Source organism: Monodon monoceros, unplaced genomic scaffold (assembly GCF_005190385.1).
Source record: "Monodon monoceros isolate NGI ecotype Baffin Bay Population unplaced genomic scaffold, NGI_Narwhal_1 Super_Scaffold_2, whole genome shotgun sequence".
In the NCBI taxonomy this organism is placed as follows: Eukaryota; Metazoa; Chordata; class Mammalia; order Artiodactyla; family Monodontidae; genus Monodon; species Monodon monoceros.
This window is the reverse complement of record NW_021703776.1, coordinates 62,354,236-62,369,597: the sequence shown is the minus strand read 5'-3', so window position 1 is coordinate 62,369,597 and position 15,362 is coordinate 62,354,236. Positions and strand designations below refer to the sequence as shown.

Below are 15,362 nucleotides of genomic sequence, written 5' to 3'. Positions count from 1 at the left end.
CACACACACACACACACACACACACACACACACACACACACACACACGGCGGCCTTCCCTTAGGCATGACACCTCAGGGCTTCTTACAGATGCCGTAAGAATCAAGACTCTCCCTCCACCTCTGTAATAGGAAGTCCAGCTAGGTGCAGCAGGCCTGAGGTGCCTCTGTCTCTGACTTGATTCTGAGGGTCTCAATTCTCATGGTATCCTGAGATGATGCCTTCAGATACAGAGAGACTCCCTCCACCCCTGGGGAAAACAGTCTAGATGGGAAGCTCTTTGGACAAAGCCAACAATCTTCATCCAGATGTTTAAATGGTGGCTGCACAACTTCCCAGCCGGGCTGTTAGAAAACGATGTAAAACATACCTGAGATGGGCAGCAGACAGCCCTTCTAGCTCGGCTGGGGCAGGGCTCTCTCACCTTTACTCACCTGCTCTGCTGGCCACATACCCTGTGAACATCCTCACCCGAACATCTTCCAAATGAGAAAATCTCTCTTCGAAAAAGTAATTTAAGTGGAAAAGTTCTAAAAGAATCAGGGTCTTGGCAAGGACCACTGAGCATCTCTGACTGCCGGAGATGCCCCTGGGCATTTGGGCACCCGCAGCTGTACCATCCAGGGACATCCTCAGCTCAGCCCCAGCCACTGGCCACCACATTTGGAAAGGGGAATCATGTTTTACAGGTTTAAAGTATTTTATAAAGCAAAAGTAAAGCCAAAGAAAAACACGTTTTCAAACAGTTGCTTCTCTGTCCCTGTGTGTCCTTGATTCTAAATACATATGTATATATAATATTGTAATATAAATAAGTACATTTATACACATACACACATGTATATATACAAAAGATGGAATACTGCAATCTGCATTTTGTCAGGAGCTTTTTACCACTCAGTATCGTACAACAGTTCCCATGAGCTTGGCTCGTGACATACCCGGAAAATCTTGTTTCCAAACTTGCACACTTTGATGTCTTCCGGGGGCACTCGTAGAAGGCACTCCTCACAACAGGCCTCCTCGCCTTTGCTGCATCCACCAGGGTGGGAGCACTTCTTCTTACACACTACAGTAGAGTCCTGGGGGCCAAAAGGCAAACTGGACATTAAAAACGATTTCCGCCTCCATCAAACATCCTACCTCGCCTTCCTTTAACAACCCACAACTAACTGCTTTAAAACATATCTTGAAGATACCATATGTTAATTTGTTGCCATAAATCTTTCATTCACTTCAAAATGTTATTTGCTGACTTAGTATCTGGACCAGAAGAAGAAGCAGCTATGTGACATGTGCTCCCCACCTTCCAAGGGTTTATCATTAAATGCTCAAGAGACTGATGATTCTGCTAGAGCCAATGTGTGGCAAGAAGCCCTGGGTCACTGTGGGCCAACAAGCTTCCTTCTTTCTTCCTACCCTTTTCCTCTTTTGCAGCCTTCATTAACTGTGCTCCCTCTGTTCTCCTCCATGGCTTTATGACACCTTCTAGAAGTTTAGTGTAAAGGTTTAGCATACCTTTGATCAAAGAGTAAAAATTTAGAGCTCAGGTTCCATGTCAAGACGAAATTCCTTACTGTATTCTACGTTCACAAAGGAACCAAATAAGCAGTTCCAAAGCGGGGCCTGGGTTCTAGGGCTCTTACATAAACTGTGTGACCTTAAATGAGGCCACTTAAACTCTGAGGGTGACAAAGTTTATATCTGTAAAGTAAAGGGGCATGGCTTGATTTCTAAAGAAGTAGCATTCTATTAACAAAATAGCCAAGTAAATTGTGCCTACTTATTCACTCAACAAAGCATGGAAGAAATGTTCAGAGCAACTAAAAAAAGTAGATTTCTTCAGTTCCCCAGCCAACAAGCTGCAATTTCTGGAGTAGACTGTCAGGTGGAATGACTGTAAGAGCAAAACATTTGTGTAACTTATCAGAAGACAAGATGGAAGAAAGAAGTGTCCCAGGGTAGATGGGCAATGACCTCAAAGTGTTGAGTTAGTGTGAGCCAACAGCAGGGAAATGAGAGACTAAACCCCTCTCCGAAACATAGACCCTATTAGTAAGCTTGGAGAGATGACTCACTTCTGAGCACGGCATACAGATAGGTTGTGTAAGTCAACAGATGTAACTTCTATAGCTTCTACGTTAATTCTATGACTTCAAGAGGCACTTCTGGTACCATCTACTATACTCCCACTAACTCATCCACTTAAAATTAATATGACAATGAGATGATCCTTCAAAAAAAAGGCATTTATTATTCTTTATTTTTAAGGTTCTAACCACATTATATAGTGAATAGGATGTAGAGTTGAACAAGACCAGGGTAGAATGCCAGTTCATTTATTGTGTGTTATCTTGTGCAAATCCATCTCCCTGAGCCTCAGATTCCTCATCTTCAAAATGGAGATGATAATACCTACTTCTCAGGTTTATTGTGCAGTTTAAATGAAATATGTAAAGTACTTGGCACAGTATCTGGCACATAGAAATTATTATAAGTCAACTCATAAATTGGAAAAAAAATCCTTTGTCAAACTGTATGTCTTGATTTCAAGTTTGAAAAACAAGGGCACTCACTAGCTCTCGAATAATGCATACTTCATGGTAGATTTCCCAACTTTCATTAAATACACACCCACACCCCCCCACACACACACACACAAACACACACACAGTACCCATTAGATCATTGCCTGGCACTGGGTTAAGCAATGAGAATACAGAGATGGATGATGTGCTCTGTCTTCAAGGAACTCACGAAGAGGATAGATAACCATCTAAACAAAGACTGCAGTATAATGTGGTAAACAGAACTAGTAAAGGTGTAGGGGTAGTAGAGAAGATGGAACAATTACCAATCTAGGTGGGTCAGGAAAGCCTCACTAAAGGAGGTGACACCTGAGATGGGCTGCTGTGGATGAAGAGGAGTTTGCTAATCAAATTTAAAGAAGATGAGGACACGGCAGGCAGAAGAATACTTAAATTTGAAGGCATGGAGACCTGAAACCATACTGTGTTCAGAGAACTATTTCCTGTACCTGTCATGGCATTGGATGGGGATGCCGGAGAGGGAAGCTCTAAATAGATAAAAAACAATACTGATCATCCCAAATGATTGCAGCCTGATTCTTCAAGCATCCAATTTCCCAGAAATGACCATGAACTCATACTCTGATAAAAACATCTTGAAGGAATGGTTATACTTCTTTTGAGTACTGGGACATATTGCCTAATCATCTCTCAAAGAATCTCTTAAAGAATGAGACCCAAGGGACTTCCCTGGTGTGTGGTGCAGTGGTTAAGAATCCACCTGCCAATACAGGGGACACGGCTTCGAGCCCTGGGCTGGGAAGATCCCACATTCTGTGGAGCAACTAAGTCCGTGCGCCACAACTACTGAGCCTGCACTCTAGAGCCCGCGTGCCACAACTACCAAGCCCACGTACCTAGAGCCCGTGCTCCGCAAGAAGAGAAGCCGCCGCAATGAGAAGCCCGTGCACCGCAACAAAGAGTAGCCTCTGCTTGCTGCAACTAGAGAAAGCCCACGCACAGCAACAAAGACCCAAAACTAAACAAATAATGAATTTATTTTAAAAAAGTTTGTCTGCAAAAAAAAAAAAGACAAAAAATAGAATGATACCCAAAATATTGCAAGCATAACTAATTTCCATTCCTGGGATGCCTGGCTTTCCTGTAATCAAGAGAATGGGAAATGTGATGTGTTTCATCAAACGCTCAGTATCCCCAAGAGGAAGCTATAACCTGTGAAATTCCTGGAGAGAAAGAGAAGTCCTGAGGATGGAGGCCAAGGCGGAAGGAGTGACTATATGTTTAGCACAGGATAATACAAACCACAGAGGAGAGGACGGAGCCTCAGGAAGGTAGTCCCGGGCTTCAGAATTACTCACTGTTCAGTGCCAGGGAACAGACAGTTCAGACCTTACTGGGCCACCTCCCTGAAGAAGTGCATGCTACTTAACAAAGCATGCCTCAAGTAACCAGGAACTTCTGAACTCTAATCCCAGCTACTGACTCATAGTTGACATTGAGAAAAGCTCCTCTTTCCCTCTATAGCCCTCTGGCTATTAAAAACAAAACAGCAACTATCACCACCAAAATGTATTATCCTAAACTCGTGTCACATAGATGTTTGGGTTAACTCACTAATGAATGATCCTAAAGTCCTCCATATAAATGATTTTCTCGGTTTCAGAAATAAATCACCACATAAACATAGTCTAGAAACGTGTGATATGTATCCCTTTAAATTTCTGAAGCTGTGGAATTCTTTCTTTACCAGTCACTAGACTTGTGGTTGCCTTTTGAGAAAAGTGTGCAATGACTCAAGTAAGAAATGGTACAATGAACAACACATAAATACTCTCTTCCCGAGCTACCAGGTTTATTTTTATGATAAACTGTGAATCCATGCCTTTTTCTCTTGAATGTGATTAAAGCCATTTTTATTGCCAGGTGCATCAGAGAATTCATCTTGAATAACTAGAGCCAGAGAACATTGCCACGTGCATTTGTCTGATTTTTTTAGAAAGTCCTTCAGGAAGGACAGCCGCTAAGAGTTTAATTCTCACCACCAGGAGCTAACTTACTGGTCTTGGGAAGATGACAGTGAGTTGTAATTTGGGTCCTATGTTTGAACATTCTTGTGACCTTGAAGTAAGATTTTAGTCATAAAGTGACATCAATAATGCCTCCTTCCCATAAATAACACATTATCATGTTTGGCTATGTTAACACTAAAAACCAAAAATGCTATCAGTGTTGGACCACAGCCCCTCAGAACCACCTTACCCTGCAGGTACATGCAGTGCAGTTATCATAGAGAAAAGAGGATCCATTGTCATAAACATCACTGCGAAAGAGGCAGCTTCCAAACGGGAGGTCAAATACTTTCCTCTGACCTAGAGGGAAGCAATGGCATAGCGTTAGCAAGACAGAAGCCAGGTATGTCCCACTTCATCATCAGCAATTACATCACAGAAGTGTTAAACATTCTCACAAGACCAGCTATTCTGCTGCACAAAAACAGAGCCTTGGGTCAGACGTTCCCAGGGGATCCCCAGGAGTCATGACTTTAGAGAGTTTTTGCGAAAGAGACTCTGATTCCACACTGAATCCTTTTAGTTCAACAAATCTTTATTACGAGTTCATCACAGTGAAGCAGGATGACTAAGACATCCTATCCTGACAGAGCTCAGTCTACTGGGGAAATACACCCACAAAAGATGATTTCAATACAGCAAGATGGTCAGCTCTGGAAAGAAGCCAATCTGGGAACTGTGGGGACAGGGAGGGAAAGAAGACTTCTTGGAGGATGTGATGCCTGAGCTGTATCTGAAAGAATAAGTAAAATTATCCAGAAAGTGGGTATTGGCAGGGAAGAGGCAGGAGAAGTCAAGATATCCCAGGAAGGACTAGGATGGGGAAAAAGAACTAATGAGATAGCATCTCAGTTGAAGAAATGATAAGTCCATTGGCATGAAGGGTGACGCTAACTCAAAGAGCACAGAGAGGCAGACTCCAACTCCCCCAGGGTCCAACCTTCCACAGGCATCACACCGCTTGTAGAATTACCTTGGTTTTCCCTGATGTGAGGATTTGATTGGGGACCCAAAGGACCAAAAAAGCAACCCCGAATAAAGGGTACAATCCAACATCCTCCTTTCTTTCAGTATTTGAGTCTCTACTCCTTGGATCACATAAAACATCCCTGAAATATTACTTCAATTAAGGACTAAGTTGAGAAGTCAAAGATTAATCATCACTCATCAGATTTATACCCACACTCTTCCTGTAAAAAGGTTAAAAGCAATCTCTATTTATTAGGAGGCCCAATGAAACGCTGAAATACCTATAAGCACATGCTAAATGCTATTCTCAGAATTAGAATTGTTCACATCAGAGAGATATTGCTGTCTTTTAAGAATTAAAAATAGCTCTGCTTCAATTGACTATTTTTTTCAAATTGTGATAACCTGGTTTGCCTTTTTCCTATCTTTTATAGATGGCTGGACTGGTGGATTGATACATCAGTAGACTGCTGAACAAAAAGACCCTTCAATGAGTTTATCCCCCTGAACAAATGTGACCAATGGCTTGAATTATCCCTCTAGAAAATGTAAATTTTACCTAAGAATATTGGTGTAAGGCTCTTAGCACGGAGCCTGGTACTCATTAAACACCCAATAGCTGGCAGGTGATAAGTGTTATCATTACTAGAGGTGGTATAATTCAAATATGGTCCCGGGCTGTGTCACCCTACAAGGTGCACTGGGGGACTTCCCCAGCGGTCCAGTGGTTAAGACTCCACATTTCCACTGCAGGGAGCACGCACGGGTTCAGTCCCTGGTCAGGGAACTCAGATCCCGCATGCGGCTCAGCGCAGCCAAAAACAAATAAATAAATAAGAGGTGCACTGGGTACTCTGTGTACACAAACCTCTGCTGAGGCTATCGTTGAAAATGAGAAAAGACAGGAAAAGAATGTTGTCATACAAAAGGCAGAGGTATGTTGTGTGAATGAATCTTGGTCAAGGGAGAATTGAACAGCAAATCAGTGTCCAACAAGCCAAAAGTCTAATTAGTCTAAGATGCATCTAGTAAGCATCCCTGTGTTTCCTTTTTTTTCCTTTCTGTCTTCTGTTGTGTGGGTATGTTTCTTTTTACTTTCAAAAAACATACAATCTTACTTTAATCCCAAAGTCATCATGGCTCAAAATAAGATAAAACATTCAAAAGAATGGTTCAGAGACTCCATGCATAGCCTAATTTAAGCCATTTCCACATTGTTCTGCAGGGGCTTAGCCCAACTGTAAAAGGTCTCATTTGGAAGAATTATGACTTTCAAGTTTCCTAAGACTTGACGTTCCTTAGAAAAATCTGCATTCAATACAACAGCCATTGTTCATGTGAGAAACCTCTGACTTGACTCAGAATATCCACGATACCAGCTTCAAAGCATCAATCAAGCCTACTTATCTTCAAGGCCAGGCCCCAAACGACACCTCCTCTGTGATGACTTTCCCACTTAGACAGGACACTGCTTCCACCATGACCCACAGCATGAGAATTTCAACAACAGCGAACTGGCTGATTCTATCCCAGGGGCACAAGAACACGCTGGCAACCCAAGAAGCACACAAATCAGTGGACATGCCTTTAGTCAGCCATGTCTAAACAATTCTGCTTTGTTCTTAGAATACCTTTGTATTTACTTTAAAAGTAGGGGTGTGTGTGTGTGTGTGTGTGTGTGTGTGTGTGTGTGTACACAGCAGGAAGGCAAACATTGTTAGATGAAGAATTAGCAGCAGAATCCTACAAACAGGAGAAATCTGCCTTAGTTTAACAAGATACTTTTATTTGCCAATTTGGTTGTAGAAAGATAAGGCTTCAAGGTATGGCCATGATAAGCTGGGAAGGAGGAAAATAAATCAGCAGATGTTTTGGAACTGGGGAAGGCAAGCTATAAAAGAAAAGACAGATATTCAAGGAAAAAGTATGGACAGTAAGGAAAGGAGACTGGAGCCCAAACAAAAGAGGGAAACAGTGAAATTTTCCTGAAGGCAAAATATCTAAGACCTTTTAAGAACAAAGGGAGCTTAATAGTTCATTTTATGTTATTCACTGTGCTTCCCTGAAAAGTAATCATCTCCATTGACGGTAAACCTTCAGTGAAATCTGCTATGCAAGCCCCGACTCAATAGAACGATAATGTGAAAAGACTAGAGGGGGGCTGTCCCTGAAAGGACAAAATGATGTTGAAGAAGAAGAAGGAAGAGGAAGAGGAGGAGGGAAGGGGGAGGGGGAGCAGAGAATAGAGGAAAGGGAAAGGGTACAAAGACAGAGAAAACAGCAGAAGCTGAAACACAAAGCCAGTGGTGACTAGAGAAAATATAAGCCATCCCCCAAGGATCCCTGGAGATTCTGGTGGGGATGCTGGATATTCTATTGTATTCAGGTGATGGATCAAGCTACTTTTATTTGACTCTTAAAGAGTCTGACCTCAACTAACTCAGGGACCTAAGGATCACATGGAAGAAGCTGACATAAAGTTTAAACAAAAGCCAAAGAGTCTCATGCTCTAGAGCCTCTCCATCATGGGTTGTCTCCTCTCAGTTGGTAACATTCGTGCTGCTCTCCATGTCACCAGGGAAGATGAGTGGCAGCAGGTTAAAGTAACTGTGGGCTCAAGAATCACAGAGACTCATGTTCAGGTGTCAACTTCATAGCTCACTAGCTGTGCTACCTTCTAGGAATCTACTTGCTTCTCAGTACAATAAAACTAAGAATGGCACCTACATTACACATCAGAATTCTATACTTAGCACCTGTATGTCACAGCCTCTTGAGAAAACTAAATGAGAAGAAGTATATACAGTGTTTTCACAAGGTGCCTAGCACATAGCAATTGCTCAAAAAGAAATAGCTAATCCTCCTTTTTTATTGACTATTAATCATTATTCCCTTCCAAACCTCTCGTTTTTGGCATGTTACCCTCCTGCTTGTTTTTGCCTCTAAAAGTACTGGGTTGGCCAAAAAGTTCCTTCACTTTTTAAGTAAAAATAAAAGACACGTTCTTCATTTTCACCAAGAACTTTATTTTTTTTAATTTATTTATCTTTTTTTGCGGTACGCGGGCCTCTCACTGTTGTGGCCTCTCCCGTTGCGGAGCACAGGTTCCAGACGCGCAGGCTCAGTGGCCACGGCTCACGGGCCCAGCCACTCCGTGGCATGTGGGATCCTCCCGGACCAGGGCACGAACCCCTGTCCCCTGCATCGGCAGGCGGACTCTCAACCACTGCGCCACCAGGGAAGCTCTTCCACCAAGAACTTTATTCAACAACATATTCACCATTTTGTTCCACTACCTTCTGCCATTTTTCAGGCAACTTCATAATTCCATCTTCCCAAAACTTTTTATCTTTTTGAGCAAAGAACTGTTCCAGGTGTCTTCCAGGGAACTGAAATTTTTTCCATTAAGGGAATTTTGTAAAGACTGAAATAAATGGAAATCTGAAGATGCAATGTCTGGTGAATACAGTGGATGAATCAGAACTTCCCAGCCAAGCTGTAACAGTTTTTGCCTGGTCATCAAAGAAACATGCGGTCTTGCGTTATCCTGATGGAAGGTTATGCATTTTCTGTTGACTAATTCCAGACGCTTTTCGCCGAGTGCTGCTTTCAGTTGGTCTAACTGGGAGTAGTACTTGTTGGAATTAATCGTTGGGTTTTCCGGAAGGAGCTCATAATAGAGCACTCCCTTCCAATCTCACCATATACATAACCTTCATCACCTTCTTTGGATGAAAACCAGCCTTTGGTGTGGTTGGTGGTGGTTCATTTCACTTGCCCCACGATCTCTTCCATCCCACATTATTGTACAGTATCCACTTTTCATTGCCCGTCACAATTTGTTTTAAAAATGGAGCATTTTCGTTACATTTAAGTAGAGAATCGCATGCGGAAACACAGTCAAGAAGGTTTTTTTCACCTACCTTATGTGGAACACAAACATCAAAGCGATGAACATAACCAAGCTGGTGCAAATGATTTTCAGCGCTTGATTTGGATATTTTGAGTATGTCGTCTATCTCCCGCATGGTATAACATTGATTGTTCTCAATTTCTCAGTTTGATCGCTATCAACTTCAACTGGTCTACCCATCGTCCAGCAAGACATCTCCAGCACAAAACTTCGCAAACCACTTTTGACACGTTCATGTTACAGCACTTTCTCCATACACTGCACAAATCTTTTTTTGCGTTTCAGTTGTGTTTTTACCTTTTTTGAAATAATAAAGCATAATATGCCAAAAATGTTGCTTTTTTCTCCCATCTTCAATATTAAAATGGCTATACAAAAATTCACCAATTTTGATAAGGTTTTTTTATTTTAAAGCACGCTGATATGACAGCTGTCACAATACAATCTAACAAAATTTTTTGAATGAAGTTAAAGACAACTAAGCACTACTAGAGCCATCATATGGAAAAAACCAAACGAACTTTTTGGCCAACCCAATTACACTATATTCCTCCATGTGCGTTTACTTCAAATGCCTTTAAAATATATTCCTACTGAGTGTCAGATGCCCAGTTAAAGATGGTTTCCCAATACTGTTCTCCCCACAAGGGGCTATTATCCCAGGTTGTCCAGTGTACCGGGTTTACAGATACATGGGAAGACAAGAGAAAAGAAAGCTCTGTGGAGGCCCAGAAGAGGGACAAACTCTGTACACACCTTACACTCGGGTAATCAGAAGAAGGCATTGTCTCTAAGAAGCCACGAAATAGCACAATTTGAGAACCTCAAGATAACAAAGTGGATGACGACTCTCAGCAGAAACTCCAAGAATAAATTACATTGTTCTTTGACCTGCAAACAGTCACTCACCCAAACATTTGGGGCAGCACTGTCCTGGGGGAATGTGGCTAAGGTGCTGAGGACAGGAGAGAATGGGACAGACTTCTCTCACGCACTGTGTCCTGCCTCCCTGAAGAAAAGAGAAAGAGAAAAAAGCACATTTAGAAAAGTACTTGCATATATATATTGTCTAACCAAGATATGTGGAACAAACCTAGGCCTTTCCTGGTGCTGGGTCGCTGGGGTGACTGCTCAGATCTGTGCAATTGTCCCCAGGCATCCTTTGATCTTCCCTGTAAGCCCCATGAATGATACCCATGAGAAGACCGACCACCCCTAAAGAGACGGCTACAGTATCACCTCTCCCCAGTCACCACCACCTTTCTTTACCTTTTCCCCTCTTAAGACCAGCCAACCATCTCAGTTTGCCTGAGATTTGAGGCTTTCAATACTAAAACCAGGGAAGTCTCGGGCAAACCCAAACAAGGTGGGCTCTCTTTCCAAGCCCAATGCAACAAAGCAACTATTGGGGTTTTACTGAGATGTGTCCTCTTCTGTCCTGCTGACAGCTTCCTCCATGAAGGCTTCCCTTTTGGCCACACCTTAAAGGTGTTGCTAGAGTGGCTCAGCAAGGCTCGGATTTGGGGAAGTTAGCCAATCTGCTGAAAATGGATACACTGAAAGCCAATGTTCGGAAGAACCATTCCACTGAAGTCGCCCAGCTAACCAAACCTGTGTCGATTAAGTAAGTAGAAGGTTTATGATTATCGATATTAGAAGGACTGGCAGAGCTTTAGCAGCCTTGGAAGATGTTCTAGAGCCTTCAAATCTTTCCCTGCCCCTCATCCTTGACCCTTTCTGTCCTCCAGCATCTATCACCTCTGACACCCATTCCTTTCTTCTCTTCCTCAGCATCCCTCCTTCTCTGCCCGTCAGCATCTCTCGCCTCTCCAGGATGTGAAGATGAGCATACCAACTCCCCCTTCCCTATCCCTCAGCAGGGACCCCTGTTTTTCCAGCCTCAGCAACTTGTAACTGAATCTTCAGAAAGCTGGAGCAGAAAAAAAAAAAAAAGTGCTTTCCAGTCAATTTACATCCAATAACTCTGCAAGGCTCGTGTGAAAACTATCCTGTGCACTACGAATTGCTATCAAATTTGGGAATAATTAAGGTTTTTTTCTTTAGAAAAATCAGTAAGTTTGGTAGATAGATGACTAGGCAAATGGAATTTCAATGAATTGGCTTCTCTAGGATTTGAGCTAGAAACCAAACTAGTAGACCCTAAAAAGTACCCATTGTCTCAAGCCTGGAATTTCTATCTCGAGAGACCTCAGGAAATGAGGAGCTCACGCTTCAAAGAGTCCTGGGCCTCGCAAGGGAAAGATTCCCTCGTGGCGTTTCCTCACACCTTCCCCAGCACTTTCTGTATTGACACCAGACATTAGCCGTCTGGATCCTTCCCATCCTAGCATACTACTGTCGCCTGTTGTTTCTGCTTTCCCTTCCTGTTCTTGCCATTTTCATTATGATAGTTTATTTTTTGGTAGGAATGGATGAAAAGGGTAGGGCACGTTATGTCTTTTTAAATATTTATTATTTTTAAGCCACTTTAATGTTGGCTTCTTCCCCAAACCAATAGAAAACACATGAAAATACCACAAAAAGCTCTTCTGTTGTTTTTACATTATTTCCAGATCAGCAAGAATCGCTAAAACTCTCCTAGGAATCCCTGGCTGTTCTCAGTGAGGTTCCTCACTCAACTCTGCATAATCCTGAAGTCTGGCCTTTCACCAGACTTCAGAGGCGCATAACCTGAGTCTAGGTCATACTGTGAGGTCTGCCCCAGCTTATACATAAACCACAAAAGTCAAATCTAGAGGGAGGACAGAATGCTCTCTTTAGCTTTTAATTTCAAAGAAGTTCATCTGCCAGCAACTTCCTAAAATCATGAAGCCTTGGGCCACACGAAGTTGCCTGGGTGTCAGCTTCTCTTAGGTGCACAGAGAACGTATTCTTTTCATGGATATTCTCTGTTCTTGTTGGATAAGCATCTATTTTTCAAGCATATTTTAAAATGAAAATTTAAGAAAAATATTGCATAACTGCATAGCCGTTAACTTGTCCAACACACTGGAAAGCTGGCCAAAGACTGTGTGTACTCCAGTAATTTTCCTTACAATAAGGTCAAAGAGAGAATTTTGCATACATAATACAACTGCAGTTTGTGTTTCCCAAGAGTCTGTTAAAGTAACTTGAACTCCAATCTGGGTTTGCTGGTTTGGTCAGGTTTTATTTTGTTTGGGTTGCAGTATTGTAGCATAGCCCAAGTCCCAAGGCTGCATTCCAATTAATACCTCCAAAGAAAGTCCCAGGCCCTTTCGGCTCACAACCTGCTTCTGTGATTTCAACTCAGCAGGGACTCTGGTTAAACTATAAGCTGGGGCTCTGCTGTAAACTAAGAAAGTTAAAATAGCAGAAATAAATATGTCTGGTTCTAAAAATGTACTAATTCCTATTGTAACCGCACTAACTCAGGCTCTATCAGATTATCGCCATCGCTTTCTAATTGGCTTCCCTGCCTCAACTCTCTTGCACTAAACCATCCTGGGAGGTTCAATATCTCCAAGACTCCTTTCCAGCATCCAACCACTGTTTCATTCTTTGATCAAAGACTTATTCAAGGTCTACCATATGTTGGGGATACAGCAATGAATATAACATACAAAAATCATTCTTTATGGAGCGTGCTCCCATGCTAAGGTGGGGGATGACTTACCACTGCATTCAGGAGGAAGTTCAGCCCACTTAAGCTAAAAGTCAATGTAGAAGTGAGTATGTGTGTGTAGAATCCTTTTTCTCCTGACACAGAGCCCATCTACATTCCTCAGACTCCCTTGCAGCTAGTGGTGGTCAATGGGAGGTAGATGAAAATAATGTAGAACACTTCCAGGCCTGACCCATAAAAATCTCTCCCATTCAAAGCACCATGCTCTCACTTTCTCTCCCTACTGGAAGGAGAACCAGCTGAATGGTGAGAACAGCAAGAACCTTGCAACAAAGTGAAAGAGCCTGCTTCTCTGAGTCACCATGTGGAAATCTACGCACTAAACACATGCAAGGAACTGTTAAATGAGCAAGAAATAAATTTTATTTTGTTAAAACACGCAGATGCGTTAGTTCTTTGTTACTGCAGTTAGGCTACTTTGTCAAGATACCCCATAATCTTCTCTCTCATCTCCTTTCCTCCCAACACCAACACAGAGAGAGGGTTCCTGTGTATCTTGTTTCTTTCCTGTCCCCAAGAACATCTTATGCCTTCTATCTTCTTTCTACATGCCTCTTTCCCTCTCTCCCCCCATCATTAACCCCTATGGAAATCGGGCTTCACTCAAGGTCTATTTCACACCTCTTCTCATCTGTGAAGTCTTCTAGATGCCTTCATTTCCCAGTAACCTCCTCCATCTTCCCATACCTCTTCTTTTCTCATCTGTATTCCTGTATTTTTGACACATACATAAACGTTTAACCCTGAGAGACAACACTGGTTTTGCCTCTAAGCTAGATGATGGTATGGGGAGGAACCAGTCCTTTGAACCTAATATCCTTCAAGAGAGTAATGGGGGCTTCCCTGGTGGCGCAGTGGTTGAGAGTCCGCCTGCCGATGCAGGGGACACGAGTTCGTGCCCCGGTCCGGGAAGATCCCACATGCCACGGAGCGGCTGGGCCCGTGAGCCATGGCCGCTGAGCCTGCGCTCCGCAACGCAAGGGGCCACAAGAGTGAGAGGCCTGTGTACCGCAAAAAAAAAAAAAAAAAAAAAAAAAGGAGAGTAATGGGCTCAAGGAAGCATCTCAGTAAAAATTCGTTGAATGAAAGGAAGAGCCGCCACACAGAATGAGCTCCAGAATCCAGATGAATTTTTCAGAGCACTTTAACTACAGGGTGCTGATCAGAAGGCAGAATTCAGGTCTGTCTGCATCCCCTTACCTTTGTATCTCCTTGGGTTTTGAATATTTTGGGTACCAATTAAATGTTGGTGCTGATACTTCAAAAAGCAACACTCAACTTCAATTTGTAAAGCTGGTAGGATTCCTAGTATTCCATGTATTTTTGTCAAATGTTTGAAAATTTCTAAATGGTTAAAATGCATAGGGACTAATGCCTATTCCCATCTGGTCAACAAGAAAAGGCAAGCTAGGAACTTCCACCATACTGGTGAGTTACAATTTTCACCATTTGCCATTCCTTGAGAAGGCAAGTTTGTTCTTTAGAAGTGGTCCTTTGTTCTAATTACATATGTGAGTGCTTCTCCAAAAGTAGCTGTTTTTAAAAGAAAAACATGAAACTTGTTCCAGGTCTATTTTCTTATTTTTGTTTTAGCTGATTTAGTCAAGAACACAATTGCTCTGTGTCAAAGTTTACCCTAGAGCAAGAGTTCTGTTGCATAATAATAATAAAAAAAATCTATCTTCCTGAATATAGTGATGAGTGCAAGATGATAAAACCACAGCCATGTGCATGCAGGATGCTTCTCCCACCCCTGAGGGCTGCTGAGAATTGGGGGCTGGAAACCTTTCTGTAGCATGTGACATGGCACTCATCCCTTGACCGGGAAACAGAGTGTGGGCCCCTAACGGGAGGCGGGGGGAAGCACAGCAGTGCATTGCTAACCGGTTACAACCAATCAGCTACACTCAACCACATTCTGGAGCAGTTTTTTTTTCCCAATGTGCATTTGCTTGAAGAAAATGGACTTCTCCATTGATTCTAGATAAACATGGGGAAAGTGGGAGAGAAAAACTGGAGGGGTTAGTGTAGGGGAGAAATACATCTTGGGTGCAAAGAGTTCATGTGTGACCCATAACTCTTACATCATAATAGCCAGTGGTATAGAGCTGACTTGTGAGCAGAGCACCAACTCTGAATTACAGGTTAGGTCAAAAATCTTTCCCCAAAGAAATGGATGTCCTTATCCATGCCTCTCTT

The 15,362-nt window shown here is 42.5% G+C and overlaps 1 protein-coding gene across 2 annotated transcripts in view; it reads right to left on the bottom strand.

Moving 5' to 3' along the window:
* BMPER (BMP binding endothelial regulator) overlaps positions 1-15,362 on the bottom strand; it is a 262,209-nt gene that overhangs the window by 106,404 nt on the left and 140,443 nt on the right. For both annotated transcript variants that reach the window (XM_029234380.1, XM_029234379.1), the window contains 3 exons: positions 10,409-10,508; positions 4,808-4,917; positions 941-1,081 (listed from right to left, as the gene is read on the bottom strand). In XM_029234380.1, coding sequence (XP_029090213.1) covers positions 941-1,081; positions 4,808-4,917; positions 10,409-10,508 — 351 coding nt within the window. The remainder of the gene's footprint in view (positions 1-940; positions 1,082-4,807; positions 4,918-10,408; positions 10,509-15,362) is intronic.